The sequence below is a fragment of the Tribolium castaneum genome, chromosome 6, assembly GCF_031307605.1.
Source record: "Tribolium castaneum strain GA2 chromosome 6, icTriCast1.1, whole genome shotgun sequence".
NCBI classification, from domain to species: domain Eukaryota; kingdom Metazoa; phylum Arthropoda; class Insecta; order Coleoptera; family Tenebrionidae; genus Tribolium; species Tribolium castaneum.
The window spans coordinates 6,232,673-6,250,270 of NC_087399.1; the positions used below are offsets into that span (position 1 = coordinate 6,232,673).

Genomic DNA, 17,598 nt, shown 5'->3' on the forward strand with positions numbered 1-17,598 from the left:
CGTCACTTTTAATAATCTCGGGGATTTGGGAACTTATCCCTACATTCAAGGCCGCGACGATTTCCGCAAAGACCCACTTTGGGACCTTTGCTGTGCAATTTCAGTTTAGTGAACCCAAAAACCTTCAAGTGGCCTTGTTGACAGTTATGAAAGAAATTTGCGCTCCCCTCATTTCCGGAATAAAATGTCAGGTTTGAGGCTAAGATATTGAAATCAAGTTCGTGTAATTAATTGACAGGAACGGCCTCAAAAGTCGTCCAAAAAGACTGGATTCTTGACCACTTTATTTAAAAAAAAAACAAACAAACAATAACAATGCTTTCATTCTAATAACCACACAGGCGTCACAAATTACTTTTCTCTGCTTCATTTGACATTCATTTTCAATCCCTAGCCTACTTTCCTACAAGCACGCATAATTTGTGCTTGAACCAGTGCCGGCCCGTGGCCGTTTTTTGCCGCCTTTCCCGCTTGAATTCCACCCAGTTGTTGTAAAACTCCTCTTCTTTGGGGCCCCAATTTTCATGCTTGAACGTCCGCAGTATTGCCTACAGTGCAATTAAGAATTAATAAGAGCGTTATCAAGCCCCTAATCTTTGCAAGACAATGATTAGGCATGTTTTCGTGATAATTATATGATTTATTGTACGCCACTGGAGTTAAAAATGGGTAATAAAATTTTTAATTAAATTGAACGGACTGTGTTGGCCTTCGACCGTTTTATTATTATGTAAGCGATCAACACGGACACCAGTGTTGCCAACTGTCATTGCGGGGATTACCCCGACACAGTGGGAATCACCCGATTTGCGGTTAATAATAAATAAATGGATGCATCTCGACATGTATGCAAATTTAATCGTCTCGTGAGGAAATACGAGAGAATCATAAATTTTAAGCGACTGTGCTTGAGGTGACGTTTATTTACGGAGAGATTAGTCTGTGACACCGACACTAGTGAACTAGTTTCAACAAATGCATAAACAAACCTTGGAAACGCCTTCCCTTTTGTAATTCTTCCCGATTTCAATCCCCCACCAAATCAAAGGCTGCATCACACCCACGCCAAACAAGGCCCACCCCCACACTGCAAACACAAAGTCACTAAAAAACTCAAAAATCCCCCAGATTACCAATGATGTAGCCTGGGTATGACTGGTCCTCGTATTTTAACTCTTCTAACGTTGCGATAAAATACACGAAAACGGTGATAAGGACGATTGGGATTATGACGGCCCAGCAAATTCGCCAGTACGGCCCTGGACGTCTTTTTGACATAAACTCAATGTCGAGGCAGATATTTTCCAATCCTTTAATTTTACACGGTTGGTAATGGATTAATACACGATTTGGGGACATTACCGTACCACCACATCACCGAAAGGACTTCGATTATGGTCAGGACGTAGAAAATGAAAGTACCGCCGAAAAAATCCACCATTGTGAAAATAAATTGGCCACCCTGCAAAAAAGTTACATTTCCCGCTTGTTTTCGAATAAATGAAACATCACAGCCTACTTTATTTAAGCGTTATCTTTTCCTAAAACTGACTCACCGGGGTGATGTAGACTAAACCGACCAGAAAGCCAACCAAAGCCGTTCCAAATGACACATGCCATGTTTTCAAATGGGGAAAAGCGTCCAAAATCACCGTAAAAGCGCACCCTTTTAACGCTATTAAACTTCCAACGCCCAGTACAAACAACATGAAGAAAAACAAAATAGCAAATAACTGGAATTCAAATTTTGGGGATTTTTTTTTCATGGGGTTGGTGCCACTTACCCATGGTACAATATCAAAATGAGCTATAGCTTCAGGGTATGAGATAAAAGCTAAACCTGTTCCACCAGATTTTACAACATCTGACACTTCTACGTTCATCTTGTAAGCTAAATTTCCTAAAATCCCGAAAATTATCAAACCGGATAGAAATGAAGTGAAAGTGTCAAGAGTTGTGACCACCATTGCGTCTCTAAAAACCCCAAATGAGTGAAATCCCTAAATTGTTACGAACGTAGGTACCTGTAAACATTGTGATCGAAGCTGTTATAAGATGCGTACATTGTAACCGAACCGAAACCGATGTTCAAGGAAAAGAAACATTGAGTGACGGCTGCATACCATACCTGAAATGTTATTTTCGGCTTCTATTTAAAGGAAGTTTTTTAAATAAGTGAGTTTTTTGCTCAAAATACAGAACTTTTTGCTAAATCTCAAAAATTAATGACACAAAAATCAGCATTTGCTACTAAATGAGTATACTATTTTTTTCTGTGCTTCCAGTTTTTGATATTGTGTATAACTTCCTTTATGATTTTTTTAATTTTTTATATATTATATATTATATATTTTATATTATATTATATATTATATATTATATATTATATATTATATATTATATATTATATATTATATATTATATATTATATATTATATATTATATATTATACATTATATATTATATAATAAATATATAACTCTTAAGAGCAGCTAGATAGAGCTATACAGAACCCCATTTTCTATAAAAAAATTATAAAACCCTTTATTTCGCTGAAATAAAAAACAAAAAATGGCAACACCGTACAAGTACACCTATTTTGATACATTTAGAAAAATATTAACCAAAAGCATTATTACTAAAGGTTGCCAAATGTTGATGCACTTTTAAACTGGTGATTTTAATTCATTTTAAAAAGCAAAGGAAATGTTTACCTGCAATTCTTTTTGAAAAATTACATAATCAATTAAGTAAACAGTAAAATAAATCATTAAAGACAATGTTAGCAGGTCTGATTTTTCTACAATTCCACATTAAAGTATGCATCTTTTGCAACTTTTACGAGCTGCTACATCTTAAATAAAAATCAATGATTTTTTTGTATTATTTTTTAGCAGTTAATAAGGCCACTACTATCCCCTCTCAAAGGCGTATCCGCGACTATATATTATATATTATGTATTATATATTATATATTATATATTATATATTATATATTATATATTATATATTATATATTATATATTATATATTATATATTAAAGAAGTGTCATCCATTTATTCCGCAATTAAATGCGTGATTAATTGATCACATGAACAAATTAAAGCAATTTGTTTGGTCCATTCGCGTTGTTAACTTTTAACAAAGAATTAAAATTTAACAGAGCTTTCTATAATTTATCTGAATCGTATCTGTACGTAGACATGTAAAAACAATTTCAGTTAATGAAATCATTTGAGAATTTTTTCTTATAAAGATCACATATTTTTTTAACTCTCATTTTGATTTTTTCCGAAAATCTTACCGCAATATGGATAAACCTGAAGAAAGGTGTCATTAAGATATATTAGTAGATATATTACACATAGATAAAAGACGATTCGGCGGGAATTAGTCACAATATCGTCAGAAGCAATTATAGCACATTTTTGTTTGTTATAGCTTTAAAATAAAAAATATATAAAAAGGAAAAAACTGCAAATGCAACTTGTTAGATTTTTTTAAATAATTTTTAATGTTTTGTTATAAATTATTATCGCAGTCATTAAATTCATATTTATAGTTTTAAGTAAAGTTAACGGTTTATAATAAAAAGTCGATTATAAAGAAATTTATGTGATACATAATTTTTGTTATTATAAAATTCGATTTAGAAGTATTAGATTTATAATAATCATGCGTAATAATAAAGAGATAAAAAATAATTTTTCTATTGGTTATCTATTTTGCATATTTAAAGCACGCAACAGCGGTTATCATTATAATTTAATAAAATATATAATATATTTTATATAATATATTATAATATAATATTTTATTATAATAACAATCAATTCCATGACAACAAAAGGTATATTGATCTCACGACATTACATTACATAAAATTATGTAATGTATTCGTGGATAACTGGTCTTTAAAATATTGGTCTATTTCGAGCACTCCGACTACGTCGTCGTGTTCTAAAGACCTTAATATCCATTTATACTTTAATATACTATTTTCATTTTTATGTTTTATATAGACTTGTAGAAAAATTATGAAAAAAATTCACATGCGCAGAGAGAAGAATAGTAAATTTAATTACAGACTTTGAATCATTATTGTCCTGTGATTATTAGTTTTTGAGATACAGTACTTTTCTCAAGTCACTTTGTATAACAATAATTATGGAAGTAGCTTTAAGGTTCGCTTACCTGTGCACTTAGTAACTTTTCCCAGTTGGGCTTGACAAAATACAAAATCCCTTGTCCAGCCCCCTCCAGCGTAACCGACCGAATCAAAAGCGCGAAAAGTATAATAAATGGAAAAATCGCAAGAAAATACGCCGCTTTTCCCGAGCTTTGCACCCCTTTGGCGCAAATACAAAACGTGATAATCCACGAGCACAGCAAACAGAGCGTCAACTCCCAATTGGGGTACCCTATCCCATGCGACAAATCCGTGGCTTCCCTCAACACCTCGATCCTGAACCAGGCTTCAGCCGAGCTGACCGAATTCTCGACCCCCACTTCCGTGCTCTTGCTCGGAATGCACGTATTGTTGCCCAGCCACGTGTCCCGACCCCAGTTGGGGTCGCACTGCGACCAGGGCAGGTCGGGCCGGAACGAATGGATCAAGTAGTACAGGGTCAAGGCCATCAGGGAGCAGTAGTAGGTGGCCACGGAAAACGTCCCGATTAGTTGCCCAAAACCGACCCCTTTCAACACCTGGGCTATGGACTCGAACATTTCGACGTTGCCTCGGCTGCTGAACTGGCCGAGGCACATTTCCAGGTAGTACATGGGGCGGCCGAGGAGGATTAGGACGGAGATGTAGGGGATGAGGAAGGCGCCACCGCCGTTTTCGTACGCCACGAAGGGGAAACGCCAAATGTTGCCCAAGCCCACGTTCATGGCAATGCAGGACATTAGGAACTCGATGCTGTTGCCCCATTTGCCCCTGTTTTTCGTCGTTTCGTCCATTTCTGGTTAATGAGACGATAAATAACGACCACAATTGGTTCAGTTTTGGTTTACCTTCAACTGGTCGCAGTTGGCTGATTTATTGAAATAGCACGGGCCCTGAAACTGGGCCTTGTGGAACACCCGGAGTCGGTTTAACCACTACCAGGTATCAAGTTAGTGGATAAACATTTCTTTTGTTGTAAAATTAATAAGGGACCATAAACGTGAATGATATGTACTTAGTGATAGCCACTGCGAATTTTCCAAAAGTTACCAACATTGCTGGAAAAATATTAAAATATTGTTCAAGGTGTAAGTATGTGAAGTGGAATTTTGTTTTCTCGCTAATTTAGTTTCATGATTGAGAAATTGGTATTTTGTTTATTAATGAATTGTTTAATCCGCTCACTTTACTAGGTTTAGATAAGCAGTGCAATAATGATAAGGATCATTTATTTATGCATACTTTACGAGCAATCGTGATTAAAAATATGAAAAAAATGTTTTTTCTACAGGGTGTTGGGCAAAAATAAGTTTGGATTCTTTTGCAAACAACTAATTTTTTTCCTTAGCAACTGTTCTTTTGTTTCATTCAGATTTAATTTAACGTTAAATTTGCTAGTTTGTTAACAAAATTTGTTTAGGTGTGTTTAATGTTTTGCTAACTAAATAGGTACGAAAAATATGATCTCAGGTGAAAAAATAAGGTGTAAACAATTTTTTGTGGAACTTTTAACTCAGTTGAATGTCCTTTATCATTAAACAAGAGATGGTCCGAGACATTTGATTTACAGGATCAACTAAAATAACTTAACAATAACCCAATCCGATTTTTTTCTGTTTATCTTGAGCCATTTTCTCGGAGATTTTTATGAAATGACGCAAGAGTTCGTTCATTTTTTTGATAACAGCTAAAATTTTTAAAATTTTTGAGCCACTGCATACCAGAAAGTTTTTTTTGCCGTACGGGTGTATAAAAATACATATGCAGTTTGGCAACTTAAATCTACCTGTGTAAAATTAGTTGCAAAATATTTATTTTCGAAAAATTCGAATTCTGGCGCAAAATTTTGGCATGTGGTTGTCTAATTTTTCTAAATTTTAGGCCCCTTTGAAATAAAGAGTTAGTTCTGTTATTTTTAGCTGTTTATTTGAAGCACTATAAATGTGAACAATTTATAGAGAGGTGATTATGGCAATAAAATGATAACACATCTTTGAGGTTTGTGGAGAAATCTCTTTATTTATATTAAAAAAAATACATTTCAAAATTTAATATTTTTTTACAATATTTAGAATGATACACTCAGTGAGAATCTGTTTTATTTGATTTGTTTTGTAAAAAATAGTTTTTTACAATTTTGTTTAGTAATACACACACAGAGTGTATCAGAAATACGTGTGTTAATTTTAACACGGTCACACGGAATAAAACTCATAAAATACAACAACTTTTCTATATAACATTTTGCGAAATTTTTATTTATAATTTTTACTGTTTTCCTCCGTTTTTTTTGTGCAAACGAGCCGGTCAGTGTTTAATAATTACTTTGTATTCACAGCAATAATAATAATTGTAGTTTTAAATTGTTTAAATTGTCTGTTTCCATCACAACGCAAATAGTTTAAAAAAACTGTTTTATTTGTTGTTACCTGTTAAAATTAAGACACCCTGTGTATCACCAAAGCTAACAATACCATTAAAAAATCTGCGAAATCGCAGATAAATGCTTTCTTTTTTCTCTTTGCATGTGAAGTATTTTTGTTTTGTACAATTTCTTACTTATACATAATAAATAATTATTAATTAGAAATATTAAAATTAACATTATAAATATGTAATAATTTAATGAATGAATAATTTATAATAGGCTAATAGCCTCAGTCGATGGCCTCTGACAACGTTAAACAAAAAATAATAATTTATAAATTACATATTAAATTACTTTTTAATCAAAATTTTTCATTTCTGTAAAGTCACTCTAAAACAATCGATGCTTAGATGTTGTTTAAGCAAAAAGACGATTGTTGCTTGCTCCAAAATTATGTTTATTTGAGTTTTTAATTTTTATTGAGATAATTATTTGTTTTTGAATTAGCGACATTTCATTGACGTATTTTTTGCAAAAATGTACAATTAAACATCGCTTATTTTAGAAAGAATTAAGAATTAATAATTTTATATATATTTTAGATAACTTACCTTGTATACTTATTATCCCTAACTGCACTTGTAGATTTCATAACCAGACATAGTACTAATTTGTTTTTATATTTTTTTCGAGAAAAAACCTGTTTATATGTTTAACGAAATAAAAATAAAATGGTAACTCATTAACTCACAACTTTCAGAAAGTATTTAAACAAATATTCTCGAAATGGTCATAGAATTTTATTCAGCAAATTCGTCGTTCTTGGGAAAAGATGTTTTGTGAAAATTATTTCACTTAATAATTTTGTTATAATAATGACTTTTACATTGACACTGCTCTTCATGCATGTCCATAACTTTGAAGTTTTTTTTTAATTTATGTTATTTTGATTAAAAAATTTCCAAAAAAAAAATTATGTGCGTAACAATCAGATACAGCCAGAAGTAGCGAATATTTGATGGACCCTGATTTACAGTTAAACCTTTCTTAATGGACTCCTCCGCATAACGGACACCTCTTCACAACGGACATTTTTGTAGGAACGCAACAAATGCATTGAAAAATAATGTAAAAAAAATTCTTTCTCTATGGCGAACGCGGATAAAAAAATTTCCAATTAGCGTAACGTTGTATAAATTTACTCCTTTCAACGGACAGACCGAAAGATTGGTGATGTAAAAAACAAAATTAACGAAAGAGGCAAAAAATTGTATACCGAAGATCCAGAATTAAATATCTGTGAGTGTGTTTAAAATTGGCGATTTTTTATTAAAAATTCTGTTTATCTCTGTGGTCAATTTGCCACATTTCTATGTCACAGTCACACTCATTTGTTTATTTAAGAAAAAAAATTATATTGAAATTGCCCATCTCCCATTAGCGGACACCTCTTCACAACGGACAGTTAAAGATTCCCCATCGGTGTCCGTTGTTGAGAGGTTTTACAGTATTTAAGTTAGAAATACCTACTTCTATAACAATACGCAAAAATTGAGCGCAAAATTTTAAATTTAAAAACAATTACTTGATTTATTACACTATTACCAGAACAAAATGTGCAGTTCTAACAAATATAAAATTTTTCCTTGTCGCGTACTTGTGACCTCCAATTTTCCGTTTTTTCACGTCATTATATCTTTTTCAAGCTTAATCATAATTACACTATTACATAACCCAGCATTATAAACTACTTGTAATAACAATAGATTGAATAGACTTGCAAGCAGTTGCATTTTGCACTTTTGAGTGTAAACCCACATCAGTAGATTTATTACTGGCTGTAGGCAACGATTTATCTTAATAAAACTTCCGAAACTTTTTTAAAGTTATGTTTCGACTATAAATCGAGGCGGATAAGGGGCGACCACTCTTAACTTTATTTCCCATTTTGACTGAACTTATTCTAAGATTAAAAAACATAAAGCTGCTATTGATTTTTTCAAAGCCGGCCGTCTTCCCGACACCAATTAGCGATGATACAGTTAATTGAAGTGTGGTTAACGCACCCACAAACAAAGTTTCCGGGCCGCCCGGATCAGCGATCTCGTCAAAATAGCGACGAGTGTTTGATTTGGTTCCACCCGGAAGGAAGCTCGCAGTGACCGCTGTTACACGAGAATGCACTCATGTATGGTCTCCTGGTGGATGTTGAGAGGTGACTCCGGTCGCTCCGGGAGGAAGTAGGTAGATCATGCGCGAGTACAACGCCCGGACCAGCGCTGAGTAGGCCAGTGCTCTCCGGTGCTTCGGTGATTCCGGGCTTTGAGACGACGCTCGTGAAACCCACGCATGGTCTCGATGCCGCGCTGCCAAGCCGCTCTTTGACTCGATGTAAGTTGGATGTTTGAAAAAACCGACCTGGACCCGGAGCGCAACTGGTTGTTCCCGGAATCGCTCATTTCGCTGCCCGGATTTACCGGAACACAGTTTACCGTTCAAGCTTTGACAGCTTGTTTAAATGTTACTTGGCCTACGACCGGGTTTTATTTTTTTTCGAGCGTTTTATGTTTCATGCAACATTTATTCCATGAGTTATATCCGTCGATCCGGTCGCGCGTTTCACTTTAGTATTTCTTTTATAACGGATGCTCAGACTCGGATATTAAAATCGTCGAACAAATAATTGGAAATGTGGGTTTTTGGGGACATTTTGCGAAAGGTGCGAGAGTGCTTTTTGAAATATTGCAATTGTCGGATACGTTTTAAGCTTCATGGAATATTTACCTCATGCTATATGCACTCACACACTATCTCATATTTCCGGCTGGTACACTGATAGATAGAAATATTATGTACGAGACTTTATTTTTACATTGTTTCGGGATGACAGCTTGTTTCCGAGTCCAAATCTGAGTTGGTACACCTGGCCCTGTTGCCAGGCAAACGACTTGATCTTTTATTTATCCGGAAAATATGAAAATTACTTCCATCCATTATTTTCCTCAAAGCAATGATGGTGCAAAAATGCTCCACTCGGCAGCCGAAAGGAAAAATAAATATTTACCGGAAAAATGTTAATGATATTTGCAGAACGTGATCGTAAAAAATCAAAGTAAGAACGTCCATCCATAGTAATAAAATTTAGAGTGTTTTTGAAATAAAATTCAGGGCTGCCAAGTGTGTCGAATAAAAAGTACTACAGGGTTTCGGTGCCAAATTTTTTATTATTGAGTGAACAAATAGAAAAGAAGCTTAATGTAACATCTCAGTGAAAACAAATGAGGCTATTTTAGTTCACGCAGATCTAAACTCTGTTCGGTCCAGTGGAAATATCCACACAAAATGTAACAAATTCAAGTTTTTTTTAAATAAAAATCTTACAAAATAACGGGCATTATGACTAAACGTGTCACCTTTGTAGCTAATAAGATAAACAACTCTACAGGGTGTATCAGAAATACGTGTGTTAATATTAACAGGTAACAGAGCTCAACAAATAAAACATTTTTTATTTATAATTTTTCAATAATAGTTTCAACAATTTACTTAAATTTTGGAAAAGATAACACATTGAAACGAACAATTTGAACTTTTTAAAACAACAATAAAAATTATTGCTATGAATAAATTGAATTGTTAAACACCGGCTCGTTTACACAAAAAAAGAGAGCAAAAAATTTATTTAATAAATAAGAGTTTTGCGAAATTGTTATACAGGGTGTTAGCAATAGTCTCAAACGAGTTAAAAACCCTTGTATTATTTTTCCAAAAAGTCCGTGCTTTCTTTAGAAATTCTTATTACCCCACCTGTTGAGAGCCACTGTGTGGCTTATAGTAGTTTATTTGCAGTTATTTTTTTTAATAATTTTAAGTGGAAATTGTGGCGCATGGGCGATTTGAGAATTTTTCAAAATTGTGGCTAACGTGTTCATTTGTATGGGAGGTTCGAATTTCGGGCCTGACAAAAAAATTTTTTGTTTTTTTTTTGTAAAATTGAATCACAAATTGAAATAGGAAAATAACGTAGTGGATCAAGAAGTTAATTTACCTTTGGTGTTTTATCAATAATATTAAAATTTACGATAATTTTTATAATTCTTGTTCAGTGGTTCTCAAAATTTCAGAACGATTTTTTGGGAAAACTATGCATTTTTGATTTACATAAGTTGTGCTTAATCGATTTGTCTCGTCATTCTCTATTCCCCTTTAAATTTTGCTAAACCATTTCCTAACACACTGTATATAAAATATTGTTGAACTTGTTGAGTTTTAGAATGTGGTAAAATTAACACACGTATTTTTGATACACCCGGTATATTATTATTAAAAACCTTCGGTTTTGAAATCAATAGCAAATCAAGTCGTTCATTAAAGATTGGTTAATACCGAGATTAATTCTTATTTTTTACTACGACTGTAAAATAGACGTAACCGACACTGGGTAAAAAAAAATGTTTAAACATTTTTTTATGAACTGTAAAAATGATGATCCAACAATTCCTTCTTAGGGCTTAAATAATTTGTTTTGGTTTTCTCAAAATATTTTGAAAATGACACGTTTTTTAACGAATCACCGGTAAAGTTTTCTTCATTTTTAGAAGAAAACAAAGTTTATTAGTTTTATTACAGACTTTTGGCTGTAAAAAACTTCCTAAAGCCGTACTTAATAAATTTTTTGGCTCTGTTAAAATTTGTGGCACGTTTTTAGGCGAATCACTTCTTAGGTCATAATAATTTTTTTGTTTTTTTTTCGTTTTTTTTTTTTAATATTTTGGCATTGGCTCATTTTTAAACAATTTGCTTATGCGTAAAATTTTATAGATTTTATGGATTTTTACTGAAAGCAGAATATACCAAAAGGGCCTTTGATGGCCAAGTGCCAATTTTTTTCGAGCTTTAATGATTTTTTTATTTTCTCAAATATTTTAGCATTGGTTCGTTTATAGATGAATCATTTTCAGACGAATTTTCCGCCTGATTTTTGCTGAAAACAAAGCTTAGTAAAGGGACTTTAACTAAAAAAAAATAGTGAACCGACAGTCATTTTTTGGGCCTTAATAATTTTTTTTTCAAAATATTTTTGAAAATAATTTTTAGGTGTAGGTACATTATTTCTTTGAATATTTCCCCTAGTTTTTGAATAGTAGCATATTATACTGAATAACCTTCTGAAAGGAATGCTTTATCTTTATATTGGGTATAATTCTTTGATTGTAAAGCAAAAAAACCAAAATTAATTTCAAAAGTAGAAGTGCTTGGAATGTCAGAGAAAATCATAGAAAAACAGGAGAATTAGAGAAAAAATAAAAGCAAATCAAACGAAATCTTGGAGGAATCAGAAGAGATCAAAACAAAAAACCAGAAAAAAAAAAACAAAATTTGGCTAAAATGTTGCCATTTTCTGAAGAGGCTTCAGACAGAATTTACTCGTGTGAAATTAAGTTGGCATTGATTCAGTCATATCGAGACAAAAATATAACAATTTCAACATATTATAATTCAATGTTGCCAACTTTATTTCAGGATTTTTGGATACTTTGACCAAATATTAAATTAAGGGAAGCTGGGGTAGAAGCTACTAAGTACTATGAATAATAGTTTTCTTTGAAAGTGTAAACAATTTTTTGCGTTTTTTTTTGGTGCATGAACACGTTCTGCAAACAACCAAACATGATTACTTTCATCTCTTGTCGATTGATTTAAATAAGAAACAATTTCTGGGTCTATAAACACTGGGGCAAATTTGGCGGTTGGTACAACTGTGAAATTAATGACGCGCCAGTGCTACCAACCCCGCTCCACGCTTCCGCCCTGGAATGTTATCTCCCAGTATGGAGGTCACGAAACTCTGATAAATATCAGAGGTTGTAATTTCTTTCGTGTTGGAAAAAATGATTGATATAATAAGTTGGTAGAATTGTAAATGCATCTCGCATTTTGGTAGATAAGTTGTCAGTTTGCATGTGACAGGCATTTCATATTGCCAACCGTCACGAAAAAGCGAAATCAACAAACAATAGCCGAGATTTCAAAGAAGAAGCACAAAAGCTGGAATGCGCGCAAGAAGCAATCAATTATTTCTAAGCACTAGTGCAAACATGAAATATTACAAAGCGTCGGAATTTAAGCTGAAACAATGCAACTTAACGGAAAAAATGATGAGGGGGCGAAGCCCTTTTGCGGTGGCTGTAATTAACGGCGTTGTTTGTGCAATTGTTGGTTCTCATTGGATGTGCCCGTTTCAGTCACCTCCAGTCGGCACCTCCGACAGGTAACCGATCGATAATCGGTACATATCAAGTCTCTATCATCACAACCGGCGACTTAAAGTCGTTAATATTGAGAGGAAGTGACTCGGACGTTGCTTTGATAATCCGGTTGCGATTTCCGTGTCATCAATCACCGGAATTTGTCGTTTCGAGCGCAAATAACTCGACCCGAACAACACAATTCCAGCAGTCCAAGGGTGTATTAAATTTTCCGCGGTTTAATTAAATTATTAATATTGCGCCCTAAAATTTCATCTCGGGAATTTACGACCGGTTCGAATTTTTCAACTGATTTTATGCGCCTCTGACATTTCTCATAACACGTGTCGCATCACACGAATTACAATTAACTCCAGGAGCAGGAACAAAATGGCGTCTGCTCCGTTATCAACAAGGTAAAACCCCCATTGTGTCGCAACACAATTGCCAACTACTGTATCAGCAAAACCCCAACTGTCGATTGTCTTCATTTTTGCACTACTTGTAATCTCTTGTTTAAAAATCCATTAAATCGGTTCGCTGCCTCCAAATCAATCTCTGTCGATGCTTTTATGATTAATCGGCCTGTTGTTGTCTCGTGTGTGTGCATTTTGAGCGGATTTATTGCCCGATGATTATTAACGACTTTTGGGAGGAATTTATGTTTGACACTAAAAGTGGCAATAATAATATTTTTATGACCGTTAATAAAGTTGGCACGATTGACGTTTATCGGACGACAGGCTTGCCAACGATTCAACAAATGATTTATTCAAAGCGGACGCAAAAAAGTAATCGAGGGAATTTTTTGTTGCGATGTCTGCGGCGGTTTTTGTGCTGAAACTTGAGAAAATTCACTCAGTTCAAGGACTCGTAACTAATAGTCTTTGGGAAATCAATTTCGCTTTTTAATGGAACATATTAATTTATTTTTTTGTATGCCCTTTTCGACCGAGAAAAATGAGGGACGACATATTTTGAGAAAAAAAATAATGCCTTGAAAAATGATTGTCGGGTTAATATTTTTTTGTTAAAGATCCCAAAATTTCAGTTATAAACTTTAGAAGCAATTTTCAACCTGTTTTTTTATTTATAAATTTTGTAATCAATCATGCTTGATAAAAAAGATTCCGAAAAATCGGCGGTTGAATTTAAAAATTTTATTAAATAAACTACTTGGAAGCCAACTATGTTTAAATTATGTTTCAGTTTTATAGACTTATTACAATGATATTTTTAAATGCAACCTTCTTTTGAGGTTTTTCTAATACAGGGTGACCCAGGGGTGCATAATCGGTCTATAACTTTTTTATTTGAAATATTGTTATGCCGTTTTTACTATCCGATAGATCGACTTAAAGTCCACAAACTAAAAATATTTTTATTGTACACAGGGTGTTCTATATAGGATGGTAAACCAAAGTTACATTTTTTTAAATGGTACACCCTATATATTTTTGCATAATTGAATTCTACGTAAAAAAATAATGTATTTTTATATGAACTATTATGGGTCTATCTCTTTTCGTTTCGGAATCAACTTTTTGTTATAAAAAAGACCAATTTTTGAAAAATTACTGCGAAGTCACCTATGAATATTTTCCGAAAAACTTGCGACAGTTAAACTTAAAATATCTTGTAGTTTTTCGCAATAGTTGACTTTTACTTGAAACATACAGATAATGTACAGGGTGAGCCAAAACGCAAAAAGTTGATTTTTCCAAATGGAACACCATGTATTTCTTTACACGTATCTGTAACATTTTTCATAAGCTTTCTAATGATATGCGGTTTGTATAGAAAATTTGAAGTATTTCTTATAGTGTTCAATTTTTTTTCTTTTTTTATTTAATTTATTATTAATTCTTGATGAGTTTAAGTAATAATTAGATAACTAATGTAATTAGTCACATTAGTACATTTAAAAAATAAATTACCATTTGACTTATCAGATTCTGGGATGACAAATTTTTTTGCAACAAAATCATTTTTTTGAATTATCTCAAAAAATATTTTAAATTTGCTATGCAAACCCCATACCGTCAGAAAGCTTATCAAAAACGCTATGGTTACAAGAAAAAAATACAGGGGATTTCATTTGAAAAAAATGAGTTATTCAACTTTTTGCGTATTAGCACACTCTTTATATTATCTGGGTGCTTTAACTAAAAGTCGTCTATTTGCTAAAACTACAAGGTATTCTGAATTTTTATGTTGCAAATTTACCAAAAAAATATTCATAGGCGACTTTGCAGTAATTTTTCAAAAATTGGTTTTTTCATAACGAAAAGTTGAATAATTCCAAAACAAAAAAAGATAGGCCCATAATAGTTATCTAAAGTTACATTATTTTTTTGCGTAGATTTCAACTATGCAAAAATATATAGGCTGTTGCATTTAAAAAAATATAACTTTGGTTCACCACCCTGTTCACAACACCCTGTGCATGATAAAAATATTTTTAGTTTGTGGATTTTAAGTCAATCTATCGCATAATAAAAACAGCATAACAATATTATAGACCTGGGTCACCCTGTGTATTTCATACAAAAATGCCTAAACAATTTACAACTAAAAAAAATTGTTTGTAAAAATGTTTTTGTCTGATTTCCTCATTATCTGCAATTTTCTACATCGATGTCTTCATTTATTTTATTTTATTTGCATTTTCTCTCGAGTTTCTCATTAAATATTTTAGTTAAAAACAAATGCAAATTACGTCAACAGGCTTGCCAATTATTTTAAACGATAAAAATCTAGTCTTCCTAGAAAAATAACGAGGTGGAATTGCAGCATTGATTTTAGCTCAAATAACAGCTTCGTGTTGGCAACAATGCTGATTATAGTAACGTTATTATTATTAATGTTAGGAGCTGTACCAACAACTGTCTTTATGACAGCCTGTTCATTAGCTTACTTCATGAAGGACTCTTCGCAATCCCACAATTATTAAGTGTCATTTGAGATTGTTTCAATTACACTTTTTACCTTAGACGCAATACATTTTGTACAATTGATCTCATGTTGGCAACAGTGTCGTAAACCCCGTTCAGTCGCGTCACCATTTTTATTGTTTCGTTCAATATTGTGGTTGGAATAATTTTACAACATGGCGGCATAAAACCGCCATTATAGTTGTCAAAATTGAAAATTTCGAAGCAAATCAACACGGTTTCGTGCAATGTAATTGTCTTAAATGTAAGCTGATTAAATCTGCGGTTAATACCAGTGACTTTAAGCACAATGTTGCTTTAACAACTCGTCATAAAGTCCCCAGTTTCATGATGGGATCGTCCAATAAAAGCTCGCAACAGTCTGCGGCCGCCGACATTTAACATCTGCTCGAAACTTTGCAACTCTTTCGATTAAAGTCGCGCGAAAAAGCGCAAGTGTGCCCTGCTTAGGTCAAGAGTTCACCACTTCACCTGGGGAAACCCCCCGTTTGACAGTTGTGACACTTTTACATTAATGGACGCGGAAAATGGCATAAAAAACGTTTTTGAGGAGTTGGAAATGAATCATTTGCACTCAAGGCACGTCCTGGCTCGGTTATATGAAAATGAATCGTAAAAAGCTTAAGATTTTAAATTCGGATCGAGGAAACGGCCTAATTGGAATATAGGGACCGGATTTTTAGGAAGTTAAAAGCTTTATTTAGTCTATTTAGTCAAATAGAAATTAATAATTTCTCTGTTGCACAATAAAGCTACACGTATAAAGAAGTTAATTAATCGTTCAATCTAAATATTGTTTTAAATTTGCTGTTTTTATGTAAAAATTTTTTAGTTTATCAGTCCACCGTATGAAAATACAGACTAAAAGAGTGATAAATTAAAAAACTATATAATTGCAAAATAAGAAGATCAAAAAAATGTAAAACTGAAATTATAAAATAGTCAAACCACGAAAAAATTATATATATATTATATATATAAATTATAGAAGAATTAAAAAACCAAAAAGCTAAAATATTGAGAAACTTAAAAACCGTGTAATTGAAATACTAAGATCCTATGAGAATGAAAGATTGGAAGGCTGAGAAAAAATCTCTAGATGTGAATTTTGTTTAAATAATGGGTCTTACAATATGGCACATTATAAAGATATTTTAATTTATATACAGAGTGATCCAAAATAAAATACTCAACTAAGTTCTGTTTTTTTAAATGGAAACCCCAAATTTCTGTTACATTGACCATATATATATAAAACACTTGGTTTTCTAGAGTTATGTGTTATAGTTTTTGACTTAATATGTCAATTTATTTGTAAAAATAGCGTCGTGCAAAGACCTACAAAAAATGTATATCTTCAGAACTATTTAAAATAACTTAACCCACTTTTTTCCAATCACTCCTTTAGCTTTACCGCATCTTTTTCAATGAAAGCAAAGTCGGAATCGACATTCCATCGCCTACTACGATTTTCTAAAAATGACAAACTACAAAGGGCAATAACTCGATTTTTTCAAATGCAACACCCTGTATTTTATTGCATCGTTGAATGGCATTTTTTATGAGCTTTCTATCGATATAAGGTTTGCGGGGTTTAATTGGTAAAATTTGTAAGATTTCTGCGAAATAAAAATATTGATGTTTTTTTTTCTGAAAAAAAAAAATGTACAAATTAGACCCCACAAACCCTATATCGCCAAAAAGTTTATAAAAAGTGCCATGCAATAATGCAATAAAATACAGGGTGTTGCATTTCAAAAAATCGAGTTATTGCCCTTTGTAGTTTGTCATTTTCAAAAGATCGCAGTAGGCGACGGAATGTCGACTCCGAACTCATTTTTATTGCAAAAGATGCGCCA

At 32.9% G+C, this 17,598-nt stretch overlaps 2 protein-coding genes across 4 annotated transcripts in view; one reads left to right on the plus strand and one right to left on the minus strand.

Moving 5' to 3' along the window:
• Positions 1 to 266: 266 nt before the first annotated feature.
• LOC662558 (sodium-dependent nutrient amino acid transporter 1) lies at positions 267 to 5,151 on the minus strand. Its single transcript, XM_008198564.3, has 9 exons — positions 5,018 to 5,151; positions 4,196 to 4,965; positions 2,025 to 2,128; positions 1,785 to 1,974; positions 1,557 to 1,733; positions 1,363 to 1,462; positions 1,134 to 1,310; positions 990 to 1,087; positions 267 to 548 (listed from the first exon to the last, which is right to left on the minus strand). The coding sequence occupies exons 2-9, from the start codon at positions 4,961 to 4,963 to the stop codon at positions 396 to 398; spliced, it is 1,767 nt and encodes a 588-aa protein (XP_008196786.2). The 5' UTR covers positions 4,964 to 4,965; positions 5,018 to 5,151; the 3' UTR covers positions 267 to 395.
• The window catches only part of LOC103313949 (uncharacterized), a 32,712-nt gene continuing 20,262 nt past the window's right edge, over positions 5,149 to 17,598 (plus strand). Inside the window, exon 1 of one of the 3 annotated variants that reach the window (XM_015982797.2) lies at positions 5,149 to 5,257. The gene's annotated coding sequence lies outside the window, so the exon portion shown is untranslated. Of the gene's footprint in view, positions 5,258 to 8,724; positions 8,929 to 12,795; positions 13,202 to 17,598 lie in introns of those variants that run through there. The other 2 variants (XM_008198563.3, XM_015982796.2) reach the window with 2 other exon arrangements.